Source organism: Crinia signifera, chromosome 5, assembly GCF_055691185.1.
Source record: "Crinia signifera chromosome 5, ASM5569118v1, whole genome shotgun sequence".
NCBI classification, from domain to species: Eukaryota; Metazoa; Chordata; class Amphibia; order Anura; family Myobatrachidae; genus Crinia; species Crinia signifera.
In genome coordinates, this window is record NC_139221.1 from 127514003 (window position 1) to 127530878 (window position 16876).

At 44.5% G+C, this 16876-nt stretch overlaps 1 protein-coding gene across 1 annotated transcript in view; it reads right to left on the bottom strand.

Annotated features, from left to right (window-relative positions):
- Window positions 1-563: 563 nt before the first annotated feature.
- The window catches only part of EXOC2 (exocyst complex component 2), a 144892-nt gene continuing 128579 nt past the window's right edge, over window positions 564-16876 (bottom strand). The window contains exons 23-27 of the mRNA XM_083188026.1: window positions 9541-9596; window positions 8540-8662; window positions 8354-8415; window positions 5786-5845; window positions 564-852 (exon numbers count right to left, since the gene is read on the bottom strand). Coding sequence (XP_083044152.1) covers window positions 765-852; window positions 5786-5845; window positions 8354-8415; window positions 8540-8662; window positions 9541-9596 — 389 coding nt within the window. The 3' untranslated portion in view covers window positions 564-764. The remainder of the gene's footprint in view (window positions 853-5785; window positions 5846-8353; window positions 8416-8539; window positions 8663-9540; window positions 9597-16876) is intronic.

Genomic DNA, 16876 nt, shown 5'->3' on the forward strand with positions numbered 1-16876 from the left:
TTGCTCCCACAGCTAATACAAACGCATTGAGCAGCAATCAGATTCTGCTCTGGGGGTGCGACAATGCCACGCCAAACATGCATGAGCACCCGTGGCACAGCAATGATCAGTGCACCTATATCTGTATAACTAGCTTTATACACTCATTTTTGTTTTAACAAGTGTTGTGTTTAAACGTACATTATGAAGATGAGGCACAGTTCTTAGCACCTGTCACACTAAGAAACAAAGGTGATATCGATCTCTAACTGTGCTGCACTTTAACCATGGATGGGGCTATAAGTGGCATTAGCAAGGCATCCCTACAGGCTGGCATTCTCTCAATCACGCCTTTCTTTGGAATGAGTCATGCAGTAAAAGCGATGCCATTTATGCATGGTTTCACGGATTCCACTATAGTGTACAGGCAGATATTGCTGTGGGTGTGTGATGATTGGTATGCAGTAAAATGTCTCAGACACTGAGACATCAAGCAATAAGAAAAAATGGCAGACCATTTATATTGAACTTATTTCCTGATTACTTACATGTCTTACGTGGCAGAATGAAACAAGAGTCCCAGAGAAGAAAAACAAACATTTATTACATATTACAGAGCATATTGCTATATAACAAGAAAAGCACTGTTTGTGAATAATGCATGTCTTAGAGAACAGTAAGGAGTCTTATTTCCAATGGAAAATGAAGCACATTACAGTTATATGCATTGATTCGGGAAGGCTATGCCAGGAGTGTACTGTAGTCTGAACAAGTGTGCCGTTTCCTCATGTCTTCATGCTGACAGCAGGCTGGAAACACACCAGCTGTAAGTGCATGCTGCTTTTAAACTCATTTAACAGCTCTTCTAGTAACCTGTAGAAGAGAGAAAAATGTAACAAACCAATATGGGAAAACAGGTTATAGCAATGAATCAGGGCTGGTCAAATCAGTCCTTGAGATCTACCAACAGTTCATGTTTTCCAGACCACCAAGCTGGTGCACTCGTGTAGTCCTCACTGTCTGGCACATTGTCAAACATGTGCGCCATTCATTCCCAACCGTCACTTTCTATCCACAGGTGTCGGTGCAATGCAACGATACATTGGATCGATATATTGTTACAGTATGCATGTAATGGATAATGTATGATATATCGCTTAATGTGTACACAGCTTTACATGTCATTTTAATAAGCACAACAATTGCTGAGCTGGATACATACTATAAGTTTATCTTTCCAATCTGGCTGGTTGGAATGAAAATCTGGTAATGTCTGGGAACTAATTACAATCAACCATTTACTCCCAAAAGCTGGAAAATAGACAAAAAATATTCGGTACTTGTTTCCTTCACGGCGCCACCGATTTTAATTGTATGAAATCGGGTCGATCGCATCACACGCAACCAAATCGCATGCGATGGACCCGATTTTTACATTGGAACCAATGTTAAATGCCCCCCAGACCCCATTTTTCATTGTATGCCCCCCCATTGTTAACGCCACGCCACGATCAACGTCAACCCGAAGCGTGGCGAGCAGCGGCGGTAAGCGTCCTCCGACCTTTTCATACCCCAACTATCCACGTCGGCGTGGAGTTGATTTTATATAGTGTAGCGAGCCTGGAGCGTGGCGAGCGCAGCGTGCCCCGCGAGGGGAAGCGCATTACTTCAGACGTATTCCATGTCCCCTCGCTGCGCTCGCCACACTATATAAAATCAACTCCACGCCGACGTGGATAGTGGGGGTATGAAAAGGTCGGAGGACGCGTACCGCCACCCCTCATGGGCTCGCTGCGCTCGCCACGCTTTGGGTTGCCGTTGATCGTGGCGTAGCGTTAACAATGGGGGGGCATTTGACAGAATTCACCATCAGGGTGGGTTTACAATTAAAAATCGGGTCTGGGGCCATTTAACATTGGTTCCAATGTAAAAATCGGGTCAGTCGCATCGCATGCCGTTATAATGGCATGCGATGCGACCGATTTTCAAAGTGCGTTAAAAACGTGTTTAAAGCACGAAAATCGGGTCGGTCGGGTCCCATCGCATACCTTAAGTTAAGGTATGCGATGGGACCCGACGGGCGCCGTGCTAGAAAACAAGTACCAAACGTTAATTTGCATAAATTGGTTAAATCGAAAATATTTAGCTAATTTGTCTGAGTGACTATATTTGTCTGTTTTCCATATGTGGGAGTAAATGGTTGATTGTAATTAGCTCCTAGACATTACCAGAATTTCATTCCAACCAGCCAGATTGGAAAGATAATCCTATAGTATGTATCCAGCTCAACAGTCATCGTGCTTATTAAAAGGACATGTAAAACTGTGTACACACTAAGCGATATATTATACATTTCCCATTACATTCATACTGTAATGGGGCATACACAGATGTGTGCCAAGCGGTTTTGCTAAGCTATTTAGGGTAAAATGATTTCCCTGTGTCTAGATCACCCATAGAGAGCCCGTACACATGCAGAGATGTGTCCTAAGCAATTTTGCAAAGTGATTTTACTTAAGCAAAAAAAAAAGGCCGGGTAATGGTGCAGTATGATGTAGATCATGAACACGATCACTTGCTAAGCAATTTGACAAGATTTTCACAGCATGCACTGGCTTAACTAGCAGGCGATAGCAGCGTGCCGGATCGCTCGGTGGCATACACATAGGCCCTTATTCGGATCTGATCGCAGTACAAATTTGTTCTCAAAATGGGCAAAACCATGTGCACTGCAGGTGGGGCAGATGTAACATGTATAAGCGAGTTAGATTTGTGTGAGTTATTTTGTTTCGGTGCAGGGTAAATACTGGCTGCCTTATTTTTACACTGCAATTTAGATTTCAGTTTCAACACACCACACCCAAATTTAACTTTCTCTGCAAATGTTACATCTGCCCCACCTGCAGTGCACATGGTTTTGCCCATTTTGAGAACAAATTTGTACTGCGATCAGATCTGAATAAGGGCCTAAAGGTGCCCATAGACGCTCCGATGCGGGGTCCATTTTGTGCTTAAATAGCACACATCGCATCGCATGCATTGTGCATGCAATGCGATGCAATGAAAAGCATGTATAAAAAGTATGTGCAGCACATACTTTTTGTACTTAACGATGAGATGCCGCAGGAGCGCGCATCTCAAAGTACAAAATGGACAACGCCGCATCGGAGCATCTATGGGCACCTTAAGAGCGATCTGTGCTTACTTTCTAAGCAATCTGGTCAGATCTCTTAGAAAAGAGTACAATAGCTCTCCGTGTGTATGCCCCTTAACAATATATAGAACCAATGTATCGTACCATTTCACAGACATCTGGGAAACACATGACACTGTGTACCCAGCTTTATGTAGAGATGAGACTGCCCATTTTGCTGTCTGAGGTGGCAGCTAAAATGCAACTTTCTTCAATCTCAGGCAAACAAACACACAGACAGATATTTGTATATGTGTTGTGCTTGCCCTTTTAGAGACAAGTAATTTTTGAAGCATGCAGAAGGACTGCAGCAGACACAGCTGTAAGATGTTTCTTATAATGCATGGGATATTTAAGGATAGCCTTATGGGGGATTTTATTCACGGCCTTGACAAAGACCACAGCAACTGGTGGAAACGTGAGTTGGCTTTTCTCTCCTCATTTGGACACTTTGTTTTCCACACCCTGATCAGGACTTTTGGGACAAGGACTATTGACCTCCGGATTCTGGCTCACACTGCTTAGGAAATAAGGAGGTGTCTATAAAGACCTAGGCCCTTATTCTAATTCGGACGGTACGGCCCGCGTGCGGCCGTACCGCCGATGTTTTTATTCTGCACATGCGCAGAGGTCAATCTGCGCATGTGCAGCCCCCTTCGCCGCAGACGTATTTCGTCCGCCGCAAAGGGGGCGTATAGGGGCGTGAGGGGCTTCATACCCTCATTTCCCTATGTGTACGCCCCGCGTTTCATGGGCGTTCCCATGCAAACGCGGGGCGTATGCATGGTAATGAGGGTATGACGCAACTCATGGGGGCGGAAAGCTGACGTCGCCGGATGTCAGCTCTCAGCCCCCATACAAGCTAGCACACGGACGATTGTCCGTGTGGTCTCAGCTTGCGGGAGCTGCTGGGGCGTGCGGACCTGCCTTCGATGGTCGACGACCATCGAATGCAGGGGGCAGCTCCCACCATGGTGGAGGCGTACGCCTCCACCATTTTTATGCGGATCGCCAGCCGTCCGTGTACGGACGGCCGTGGCGATCCGTCTCGTGGGCGGGGATTGGTTTGTGCGGCCAGAGCACCGTGTGCGGCTCTGGCCGCACCAACCAGAATAAGGGCACTAGACTGCTTTGTTTGAGAACTAGTGGCGACCTGGTTCTCCACCTCAGCCGGTAGTTTGTCCTTTCTCCTGTTTACATAGGGATTCATGTGGAACTCATTTTAATATATTATGTTTGTATATTTGTCATTTATTAAAATGGTATGACACTACATAGCACCATTTTTTTCTCTCTTCCATACATGTTAACACTGCTGCGAAGGAGCAACATTGTTCATCGTTTTGGAACTATCACTTTTCAGAACGTGATTTCTGGCAAACAGTGACGTATAGTATACTGTGTTCTATTATATTATTTGCTTTATTTCTTGGAGGCGCCACGTCACAGTGTGTGTTATAATTTATATATTTTTGAAGCATTCCTCGATCTACCCACAAGGCAAATGCTACAATTGTAGACTTTCAGGAACTGTCCTTTTTTCTTCACAGAATTCCATTTCTGGGATTTGTAGCTACACAGTAGCCTGGGAGTCACATTAGCACATTAGAAGATTATCATTATTAGCCAGCTGCCCAGCAGAGCTTACACTTCACCTGGGTTTAATGTGAATGCGCAGGATCCATGATCAGGATCCCAGGTCTGACTTGTGTTTGCAATGTGAAAGGGGCATAATATAGGAAGGGGTTCTCACCAAGACAACAGAATTAAGGAGGCACAAACATCCTAACTGGCCATTAAGAAATGTCACACACACACACACACACACACACACACACACACACACACACACACACACACACACTAGTCAGTTCAGTAAAATCCTTACATAAGGAATGAGTGTGATGACCGAAGTGTTTATTTTTTATTCACCAAGCTGCATCCCTCCAACATTTATTTGCATGTTAGCTGAAGTCCATAGACTCCATGAGTACATTTCAAGATGGAGTCCATTTCCCAACTGTAGCTGTCCCAGTCCCATTGTGCTTCTTAAGGAGCCCATACACGCTCCGTTGTGTCCGGCTCCGTTTTGTACTATGCAATGCGCACTCCCGCGCATCACATAGTACGGTACAAAAAGTATGTGCTGCACATACTTTTTGTACTAGCTACACATCGTATCGGATCGCAGTGCATGCATAATGCATGTGATCTGATGTATACTATTTAAGTCCCGAACGGATCCGTTAAACGGACCGTGTATGGGCACCTTAAAACTTATTGAACCAACCTATTTGCTGCAGCCTGCTGCCCCACTAGACCGTGAGAAGGTTGGGAGGCAGACGGCCCTCACTCACAGGTGTCTCCATCCTCCACAGACTGAGTCTGGGGCCCAGCAAAGTTCAGGTTCCTGAACTGAGTAGAGCGATGCCATGACGTTCATTGATATCTAAATAAGCCACATCTTTCAGCACTAAACAGGCTGGCAGCTACTGTGTTCTGTTACAGACACTGCGCTTCCTGCTGACTTTCTAACAGCCAGTAATTAATAACATCTCTATGCAAGTTAGAAATAGAACATATAAAAATACATATTTGGATTATACGACTTACTTTTTGTCACTGCCGCTTGGAAGTTGAGGAAGAGCTTCCAATGCTTGTTTAAAACTGGCCCTGTGATACAAGCAGGGAGAGACTGAACATTAAACTTCATAGATTGTCATCGAGAAATAAGGCCACACACCTTTGATTATGTACTATATATACACTCGAGTATAAGTCGACCCGAATATAAGCCGAGGTACCTAATTTTACCACAAAAAAATGGGAAAACTTATTGACTCAAGTATAAGGTGCCTAGGGTGGGAAACGCAGCAGCTACTGGTACATTTCCCTGTATAATAATAGCAGGACACCACAGGCTGCTTCACCTGCATAATAACAGGTCACAATGCAGGCTGCTCCCCCTGCATAGGACACCACAGACTGCTCCCCCTGCATAGGACACCACAGACTGCTCCTCCTGCATAGGACACCATGGGCTGCTCCCCCTGCATAGGACACCATGGGCTGCTCCCCCTGCATAGGACACCATGGGCTGCTCCCCCTGCATAGGACACCATGGGCTGCTCCCCCTGCATAGGACACCACGGGCTGCTCCCCCTGCATAGGACACCACGGGCTGCTCCCCCTGCATAGGACACCACGGGCTGCTCTCCATGCACTGCAACTGAATTTGAGAGTTAAAGTCTGTACATTCCCTAGAAAATAGTGAAATCACTAATTGCATATTTCTGAGGGGGGGGGGGGGAGGAGCAGCCGCCGCTGACCTCCTCCAGCGTCCGATCCACTGGAGGGGTTGCGTGTGGCTGCCACTGACCTGCTCCTGGGGATTTGGGGTGCGCCGCTGACCACTGCTCCATGGGTGTAGGGGGTGCGCGGTGGCCACCGCTGCTGACCTGCTCCTACGTCCGGCCGTCCAACTCCACGGCGCTGCCCGGTTCCACTCTACAGTGGTCAGGCCTCCTGCACTAGAGATGTGCTCAAAAGCCACCGACTCAAGTATAAGCCGAGGTGGGCTTTTCCAGCAAAAAAAAAAAGGCAGAAAAACTCGGCTTGTACTCGAGTATATATACGGTATCCAATTAAATTTGCAATCCAGTTCAAACATTGCAAACATCTCCCAGAGGAAATGCACATTTTCTTTATGTGCTTACCCCTGGGGAAAAGGTAGGGGAAATGCTTTTTATAAAGGTAATAACCACTGGTGCAGAACCACTGTTACACTCTTAGTAATGGATAATACTGCACTTGAAGGGGTTAAAAAGCAACGTTTGGTCAATAAAGTACTGTCAGGTGAATTTCTGTAAAAAGCCAGATAAAGGCCAGTGTTATATTGATGGGAGAGGGGGTTTCAAATTGCAAAAAACATACATATTTCTGTACCACCAAATGCTGGAAAGACTTGCTGGCTATCATTTTTCAATTGCCCACTTAAAAACCTCTGGCACTTTCCTTATGGCCACTAATAGCCTCCCAATATGGGCTGCTATCTCACTTTTTTGGAAATCAGGGTGGTTTCCTCCCTGTTGCCCGCACTTCTCCCAGGTAGAACTAGGTAAAAAAAGTTATGTGGGCTTGCTGCAAGTACAACAAATTGGCATTTCTTTATTGGATCTCGCAGCTCTCTTATGTGCAAATTTGTACGATGTAGAATTTCATTAAACAAATTTGTTTTTGAAAACTAGTACCTAATGGAAGTGACCCCTTAGTTTCATGATAGGGAAACAAAAAACTATTTGGTTGCAGATAAAACAGCATTAGTCAGTTTAAATTCATGGTACACATTAAAGCCCCATACACAGGGTGCGATACTAGTAAGAATCACAGAGGATATGGTCGCTGAGCAACCATTTCCCTGTGCGTACAGGGCGACTGTCGCCGGGAGCACGCTCCTGCAATGAGCCCTGCATTGGTCGCAGCGCATGCTCCTACAACTAGCGGCTTCCCGTGGAGCTGCAGGTTGGCGGTGGCCGCACACCTACGCATCTTCCAGTGGAGCAGCATGGTGACGGCTGCACCTCCCCCCACCGTGGAGCAGGTGAGCAGCGCCTTTACCGTCCCTGGCTGTGTCCCCCTTCAGCTTCCTCCAGCAGTGTCTTCTTTTCATCTCTGGTTACTGATGAAAAGGAGACACTGAGCAATCATATTGCTTCATGTGTACACACCTTAAGACTGCTGGGCCTATCAAAAGGCTTCCCCTACTTGCAAAAATAAAAATCAATTTGAAGCATTGCCTAAATGTTAGCAGTATATCAGCATTTAAAAGCTTTTTTTAATTTATGTATTTCAGTTGTAGCCAGGAGTAAAAAAAAATGATGTACTGTTCATGCACCAAAAGCAACCTATGAGGGTGGGAAAAGGGATATAGATTCAGGATGTCAGATGAGCATGGGCACAGGCAAACCTGGCACAATCTAGTGCATACATCTTTTTTTTAATTTAGTAAAGTTAAAAATGTAAGACTCTACCTAGAGGCAGATACTCATGGATGTGTAGCTTCTGCAACAGCTCCAAACTTTAATACATGTCTACATTTCTTATGGCATACTTTTCTATTACTTTCTTCAATAAGAGAGACGCAGAGTTTACTACGTAGATGAATTAAGGAGGCAAACTTACTTGCTTTCACTAGTCAGATATACAGCTATTGCATCTCTTAGTGCACAGATCTCAAGACGTGCCTGTTGAGAAACTTATGTCAATAACCAAGAAAATAGGAAAATAAAACATATCCTGTAGGTCTACTTCTATCTGATTCCACATACAATGTAAATATGAGGTATGACGCTGGTACGATGGACACACCTGTAATGCGCCATTCCGGCTGAATGAGGACACACACTGCATTAGCCGACCGAGCTCTTCACCCACGGCTTCCACAATCCTGGACATTACTCTTGGAACTAGTTCTTTGGAGATTGTAAATACCTGGAAATATCAATTAGAGAAGTATACTGTTACTGCCATTAGTGTACAGTCTTGTATACACTACTGTGCGTTAAGCACTGACCTACCTACCAGTATATGTTTGGAATATGGGAGGAACCGGGGTAACTGTAGGAAACCAGTGCTAGCATGGGGAGAATATACAAGCTCCACAAAGTTAGGGCCATGGTCATAGGTGTGCGCTGCCTATTTTATTGCGGGGCTCATAATTTGAGGGGTGTGTCTATCAGTCTCTTGGGTGTGTTTATCACCTCCTACTGGAAGTTTATCACTGCCTACTTGTTACTTATTTATGTATATGGCTAGAATGAATAATTTCCCACACACTTCAAGCCACCACTGTGGCTCGCGAGACGGAATGAGATTTGAAATAGACGTGGACCTGCTCTGATAGAACCGGGCTTGTCCACCGCTCTCTGCCCGGCTGTCCCAGACAACGCGAGCGGCAGCGCACAGTAAGGCTCCATAGTAATCAGGGTGTTGACCGCAATGGAGAAGACACTGTCAGTACCCTGATTACAGGGCCAACCCCGTGTGTGCTGGTCATTAGTGGGTGCCTGGGCACCCCCCCGTGAGTATGCCCATGGCCATGGTGGAACACTGAATTCAGGATGTCAGTGTTGTGAGACAGTAATGTTAACCATGACATCATCAATAATGCCCTTTTACAAATGAATAGTGTTTAGTGGGTTTGCTTTGTGCTTTTTTTGGAGACAGATGCAAGTTTCTGGCTTGTTACAACTGCCTAAGGAGGGGCAACAACCACAAGATTTGCTAGATTCCAAGATATTGGAATTTGCCCACATGAATCTGTATGATAAATGTAGGCAGTAATAAAACACAAGTACCCAAAGACTCACCTCCGCATGTACTGCGATGATGTTCACTAATGCCTCCTTTAAATAGTTTCTGACACCTGAATATACAAAGAAGGCACAAGTCATTTATGTTGTTAGCACAATTATGATCTTAATAACTGCAGCATGCTATACCCTTTAGTTAAAATCCATTTGCATTCAATTAGCCAACAGGTTCACCAATCCCTCACAGTGTGTTTAGGCAGGCAGATGGTCCTAGCCCTTTGTAGGATGTCCCAGTTACAAAACTGTCCCCAGCCAATTAAATACACTACCCTCCTGCACAACACAAGGTAGGCCAAATGGAGAGCGTGAAAGAGAGAAAAAGAGAATAGGAGATAGAGAAGCGGGTGGGGGTGGGGGTGAAGAAAGAGAGAGAGAGAGAGAGAGAGAGAGAGAGAGAGAGAGAGAGAGAGAAACAAAAACTGCCTGCTTGAATTAGAAGGGGATGGACATTTTTTTCTATAGATTGGATACAGTTCATAAATTAGTAATAAAAGGAGAAAACATGTAGGACTAGGAATAGGACACACAAGCAGCTTCTGCTGATTAAAATGGGTGCCGGATGACTGCCCGACAGTCGGGATTACGGCGGTCAGTACTCGGGCATTTAAACAATTGAGATTCCGATGTCAAACAGTTGGGATCCCGACTAACAGGGGCTATTCTCCCTTGTGAGGGTTCATGACTCCCATAGAGGGAGAATAGAACCTGTGGCGAGCCGGCAAGGGGCTTCTTTGTGCTCGCCCCCCTGTTGGGTCCATAAATATTGGGACATCGACACAATTCTCATTTGGGCTCTATACACTACCACCACAATGGATTTGAAATGAATCAAACAACAACTTTAATTTGAGGGTATTTACATCCAAATCAGGTGAATGGTGTAGGAAATACAACTGTTTCTTTATGTGCCTCCCACTTTTTAAGGGACCAAAAGTAAAGGGACAATCAACGCCAAAGCTATTTCATGGACAGGTGTTGGCTATTCCCTCGTTATTTCAACATCAATTAAGCAGGTAAAAAGTCTGGAGTTGATTCCAGGTATGACATTTGATAAGTCTGCAGTTAAAGCACATCTTGTTTGGTTCATTTCAAATCCATTGTGGTGGTGCATAGAGCCCAAAATATAACAATTGTGTTGATGTCCCAATATTTATGGACCGGACTGTATGTTACATTGGTTAAGATTTATTAAGCCTGGTAAAGTGATAAAGTGGTGGGTGATAATGCACCATCAGCTGTGTTTAAAAAAACAACAGGAGGTGATTGCTGGTGCATTATCACCCACTTTTTTACTTAACCAGGATTAATACATCTGCCCCAGCGTTTACAGTAAAACACTGTAATGTAGCATTTTGTATGTACTGTAGATAAACCTGCAGTCACACAGAGCTCACGCATTATGTGTAATGTGACTTGTGCCTCACGGAGAATAGTTGTATGTGGACAAATCTGTATATGCCTCAAATCATTCAAGATTGACTCTAAACTGAGCAACATTAAACAGACTGGACTCTTGAGGTGGTGCTTTTACAGTACACTTCTCCATACACCAAGGTGCTTTAAGCACATGGAATCTGTCATTAGACGGGCATCATTTGAGTTGCAGTTTTCAGGCAGTTTAGGTGGATACAATTGATTGAAAGACGACCGGTCCTTGCAGCAGCTGGATTGTACAGTGGACTGTGAGTACATGGTGTGTCCAAAAACCACCAATTTAGGAGTCTGGGACTGGGACTGAGTTGAAGGGAAAGTTGGACACAATCAGGGTTGTTAGCAGGTCTTTCTGATGCGTGGCCACCTTTACATCCCCCCAAGGTGTACATCTAGTTTAAAAGTGGAGAACAGCTGAAGGCTTCTCACTGACCATTAAGCTTCTTCTAGCAAGTAATTATAAATGCAATATGTATTTATACTTTGGCAGTATTTCATGAAATTAATTAAGTGCAAAGGAAATCTAAATCAAATGATGTACTTGGACTATTTTTTGTGCAAAGTGTAATGATTTTACTGGAATGTTACTGAAACTGTTGCATGAAGTAATATTATTACTCATACTAGCACTCAAAATGAGCAAGTCTCACCAGACGGATTATGGCATAAAGGGCTGACAGTCAGTAGGTACATTTTTTTTGTAGATATCAGTACAAGGACCCTTTACCATGCTTTGAGCAAGGTGCCTCGCTCCACCCAGTTTACCATTGCATGAAGTTCATGTGGATGATAAAGTATAATCATCCACATGATTTCATGTTTTGATCAGTGCCATGCCAACCTAGTCACTGCCAACCTATCAACCGGATACCCACCAGACCACACGGATACTTATATGAAAACTTTATCCATCTGTCATTCATGAGCTACACTACATCTCTGCTCGGGGTTACACAGGTGAGACATCCTTGTAGTACTATAGTTTCAGACAGACCATTGTAAGCAGGGTTGTGGGTACATTTTATAGAAGTGCATTTATTACAATCACTTTCACATTAAGAAAATAGTTGGTGTGTGCCGTAGCACAATGGTTTAGCCATTATAATGCTGCATACAAATGCAATAATAGTGTATATCAATTATATTTAGATCACAATTAGTATAAATTGGCATACAGTATAACGTTCAAAGACATTCCTTATTTGATTTGCACTCCAGGAAGCTTAACATAAATATCTGCATTTAGATAAAGAATTTTAGGTTAGCTTTTTCCCACACAAATTGGTATATATTAGGGTATTTGCTTGTAACAGAGGAAGTAAACAGGACACAATTGTAAACCTGATCTTCTTTCCATGCTCCCCATGACATTTGTAATACTGCACATCCAGGTAAGCTGTTGATAGCAAATGCATGTCTACACGTGAGCAAGCTACTTTTTCCATTGCATCAGCAGCCATAATAAACAGACTGTACATAACAGCTATATTAAGAACAATTGAGTTTAAGTTACAGGTTTGCTACACACCACACCACAAGTGTGGCAGACAGGAACAGACCAAAATGTCTTTAAAATGATAAAAGTGAGCATGCATAACAGTAGTATATGACCGATAATGGGCAATTTTAAACTGTATATATCACCCATTAATTAAACGTAATTATAATTATATAAACTGTGGATCTGATCATTGTTTGTTGTCCTGTCCAAAAACTGCAAGGAAACCTGCCGCAGCCCCGGCCTCTGCATACCTAGAAAATTAGGTGACACTTGTAAAATGATCCCTGTTGCTGAAAACAAATGTCCACAACACAGCGGGGAAACGGCAGATCTCTCAACAGCAGAAAATGCAAACCATCAGGCCCGATATGTAGGGAATTAGATTACATTTAAAATATATATATATATATATATTTATTATATAGGGTCTATTTACGGTGAATTGCATTTGCAATGTGATCTGGTTGAGACTTTACCACCCAATATGCAGTGCAGCTGCATGGGCCTGTAAAAGGAGCCTGACCCTGCAAACTGCTGAGTCAGGTGCCGGGGGAGTCTGCCCATGTGTGATCAGCGCTGACCTTAGCTACCCACTTAACCACACCTTGGCTACTCCGGCCAGGAGTGCGGTTTAAGTAGCCCACAGGCTTTGCATTCTGGATATTGGTAAATTAGGCAACATTGCATCCCCATAATAACATATGGGGGATGCGGCTGCCATCAGGACAGGAGGGATCTAATTGCAGGAATCTCTGATACCTGCTGCGATCCCCTCCGTGATACATGCCGGCGATAGTTTCTGCGGATAACCCCTGAAATTAGCCAGAAATATTGAATGGTTGGTTATGTGACAGGTTCCGATACTACAAAATCTGCGGTATTACAGAAAGTTTCTTGTTGATTTTTAATCAGTTATAAGGAAAAACTAGCATAATACCGGAGTGCCACTTACTAGCATAATACCGGAGTGCCACTTACTAGCATAATACCCGAGTGCCACTTACTAGCATAATACCGGAGTGCCACTTACTAGCATAATACCGGAGTGCCACTTACTAGCATAATACCGGAGTGCCACTTTACATTTATCAGTGATATTGCTGTAATCCCACAAGATCTATAATATCAGAACCTATTACATAATACCAAGCTCTTGTAACTGGACTGTCCATTAACAATCGCAAGACGATAAAAGAATTAGTGAGCCTACTCATAGTAGTGCCAAGGGTCAGAGTTGGGAGCAGGAAGAGTCCGCCAATAGTTGCAGACTACTGTATACAGTATATGTTATCACATTCTGTGAATGCAAGATTAATTGTGTCCTATGGGCCCTTCACTTCAATCAGGAAGTGTTAAGCTGTGGGAGGCTGGGAGACCCTCTAAATCAGTGATTGCTAACCTTGACACTCCAGCTGTTGTTGAACTACACATCCCAGCATGCCCTGCTATAGTTTTAGGATTTGGCTGTGCTAAAACAGATGCAGGGCATGCTGGTATGTTTAGTTCAACAACAGCTGGAGTGTCAAGGTTAGCCGTCACTGCTCTAAATTCATCACTCATCCGGACCTTCCCGGGGCCTTGAAAAGTAAAATGTACTGGATTTAAAGCATCGTAAACCTACGAAGCCACCAGCAACTTACATGCAAAGAGACACACAAAATATGAATCCACAATAGACATGACTTAATTGCAGGAGGAGCTTCCACCTCCCGTGATTAGGCCACACCCCCAAAATTTTTTAAGTGGGTGGAAAAACACTCAAAGTCACCCCCCCCCCCCAGCAGCATACACTTACAGCTGCTGTCTGACAGCAGGCTCAGCATGAGCTCTCACGCTGTTTGGGTCAGACCAGGAAGCCTGGGCCTGGGTAATAAGTACCCACTCCTCCCCCCTCTCAACAGCCTTGTCCCTGGATTACAGTTACTCGTTAACAGTTATTTATACTGCAGCAGCATATTCCATTGTGCTTTCCATTTGGGAGCACAGAGTAATAAAAAAAACAACAACTGGGTGATAACAGACAGACAAGGTGGTAAGACGACCCTGCTGGCTAGCTTACCATCTAAGGGTAATAAGCACTGTACACAAGGACAAGTGACACATATTGCATATTGGTACAGACAGATTGCTCCCTCTGGAATACCCATCAACACTAGTAAAATACAGCGGTCCAACACCGCTGGCACACACCAATTTGCAATGGTGGGATCTGTGTGGCAGGGGGCGAGCAGCTTGGTCCATGCAGCTGGGGGTGGGCAGCAGGTCCGTGCGACAGGCAGCGGGTTCCATATGGCTGGCGGCGGAGTCTGTGAGCTTGTAGCGCTATTTGCCAGGCAGCAGGTGGTAAACACTGCTGAATTTGAAAAGACTGTCCAGAGGCTGATTTGTTGAGAGAATTCAGCAGCGCTTCCCACCCACCGCCCAGGAAATAGCACTAAAAGCTCACACCCGCCGCTGCACACCCCACGGACCCCGCTGCCTGCCACCGCCACTGCTGCAGCTCCCCGGGGGATATTGCATGTAAAAATGGCACAAGATCGTAAGGGAGCCAAATCGTAATGGAGTCTTCCTGGGGAGCTGCTGGGGGCTCTCAAGAGCAAACTGGTCTGACTTGTGCTTAGGACAAGTCAAAATAGTGTATGGGGGTCTTTAGGACTACATGCTCCCTTATGGCCTGATTCACATGCAATGTCGATGATCACAGAGTTTGCATACATTGAAGTTGAAAGTAATTGGAAACATTCCTGGGCTGTGACTGAGAGGTGTCTCCCCACCTACAGAAGGCACACCATTGTGGAAGGAGAAGAACCAACAAAAGGGGCACCATTGTGGAAGGAGAAGAACCAGAGTACTGCCTCATCTGCATGAGGTAGGTACAGAAATGGCTGTGTCACACTGTCGCCACACCTTCCATGTTCCCTGTCTTACAGAATTGCTGCAGGTCAACAACACCTGCCCTCTGTGCCACACAAGACTCTTCAACCTGGACATTTTCTCCCACCTTAACTGACAGCTAACCAGCAAATCCGAAGAACCAAACATAATATCAATGGTCTAAAGTGGTAAGAAAGTTCCTGTTTTTAAAGTTCAAACGTTTTTACACTTTTATAGTGTTTTGTTCATTTAAATTTTTGTATTTTTCTAATTATTAAAAGACTTGTCACTGATCCCTCCAGTTCCAACAATCGTTGTTACATTTACAGTGTTTTTCTGTTTTGAAACTGGAGGGAATTGACATGAACAAGCTGGGGATTAGGGCTACAGGCGACACCCAAAAACGACATTGAGCAGCCACCTCATGGGTGTGTTGGAAGAGCTGCTAAGCTGCTAAATATTTTTAAAGTTTCGACAATTAATCCAACTCATTGATAATTTAATAATTTGAACATTTAAACTCGGGTATCGCCGGGTACATCAGCTATTATTTAGTACATCGCCAGTATGTCTCCAAGTCATTATTTTACATAGGCATATTATTGTTTTACATGTGTATAAATGTGGGCTAACAATTAGCTGAAGCAGTTTAACATAATTTTATCATGATTTATAGAGCTCCAAAATATTACATGATATTGTGGGTCAATGTCACAGGTCTTGTGATACATCTTGGAATTACCACCACATGATCTATAATCATACTTGCCTACTTTTGAAAACTAGTTTCAGGGAGATTATAGCTGGTAGTAGAATTGTGCACAGTGCCTCATTGAGGGGGCGTGTCATGCTCCTCCCAAAGGGCGTGTGTAGTTCCATATATGGAGAGATTGTGACTTGCGACCTAGAAGAGTGGGTATGTACTGCTACATCGGAGAGGAATCTTTTAAAAGGACTTATATCCAAAAGTAGATGAGCGCCAAAGCAGTTAGTAAGAGCTACTATACTTGCTAAGGTGCTGGGAAATGGTGCTGATGATTCAATGTAAATGTATCGGTCTCTCATTCTTTTTTCCCCCAAAAAAATCGGTACTTGTGTACTTTCACGGCTGTGCATCATACAGGGAAAAATCGCATCCCATGCGATCTGATGCGATGCGATGTCATTTTTCACTGAAATTATGGACATGAGTTGACATGAAAATGCACCCCAAATGTCATTTTTCACACTGTACCACCCCCACTATCAACGCCAACCCGAAGCGTGGCGAGCGCAGCGAGCCCGCGAGGGGCGGCGGTATGCGTCCTACGACCTTTTCATACCCCCACTATCCACGTCGGCGTGGAGTTGAGAATAGAAAGTGTGGCGAGCGCAGTGAGCCACCGAGCCCGAAGCGCGGCGAGCGCAGCGAGCCCCGCGGATACCTGTGAAGCCCGCGAGGGGACACTGATACCTGCTGCGCTCGCCACGCTTCGCACTTTCTATTCTGAACTCCACGCCGACGTGGATAGTGGGGGTATGAAAAGG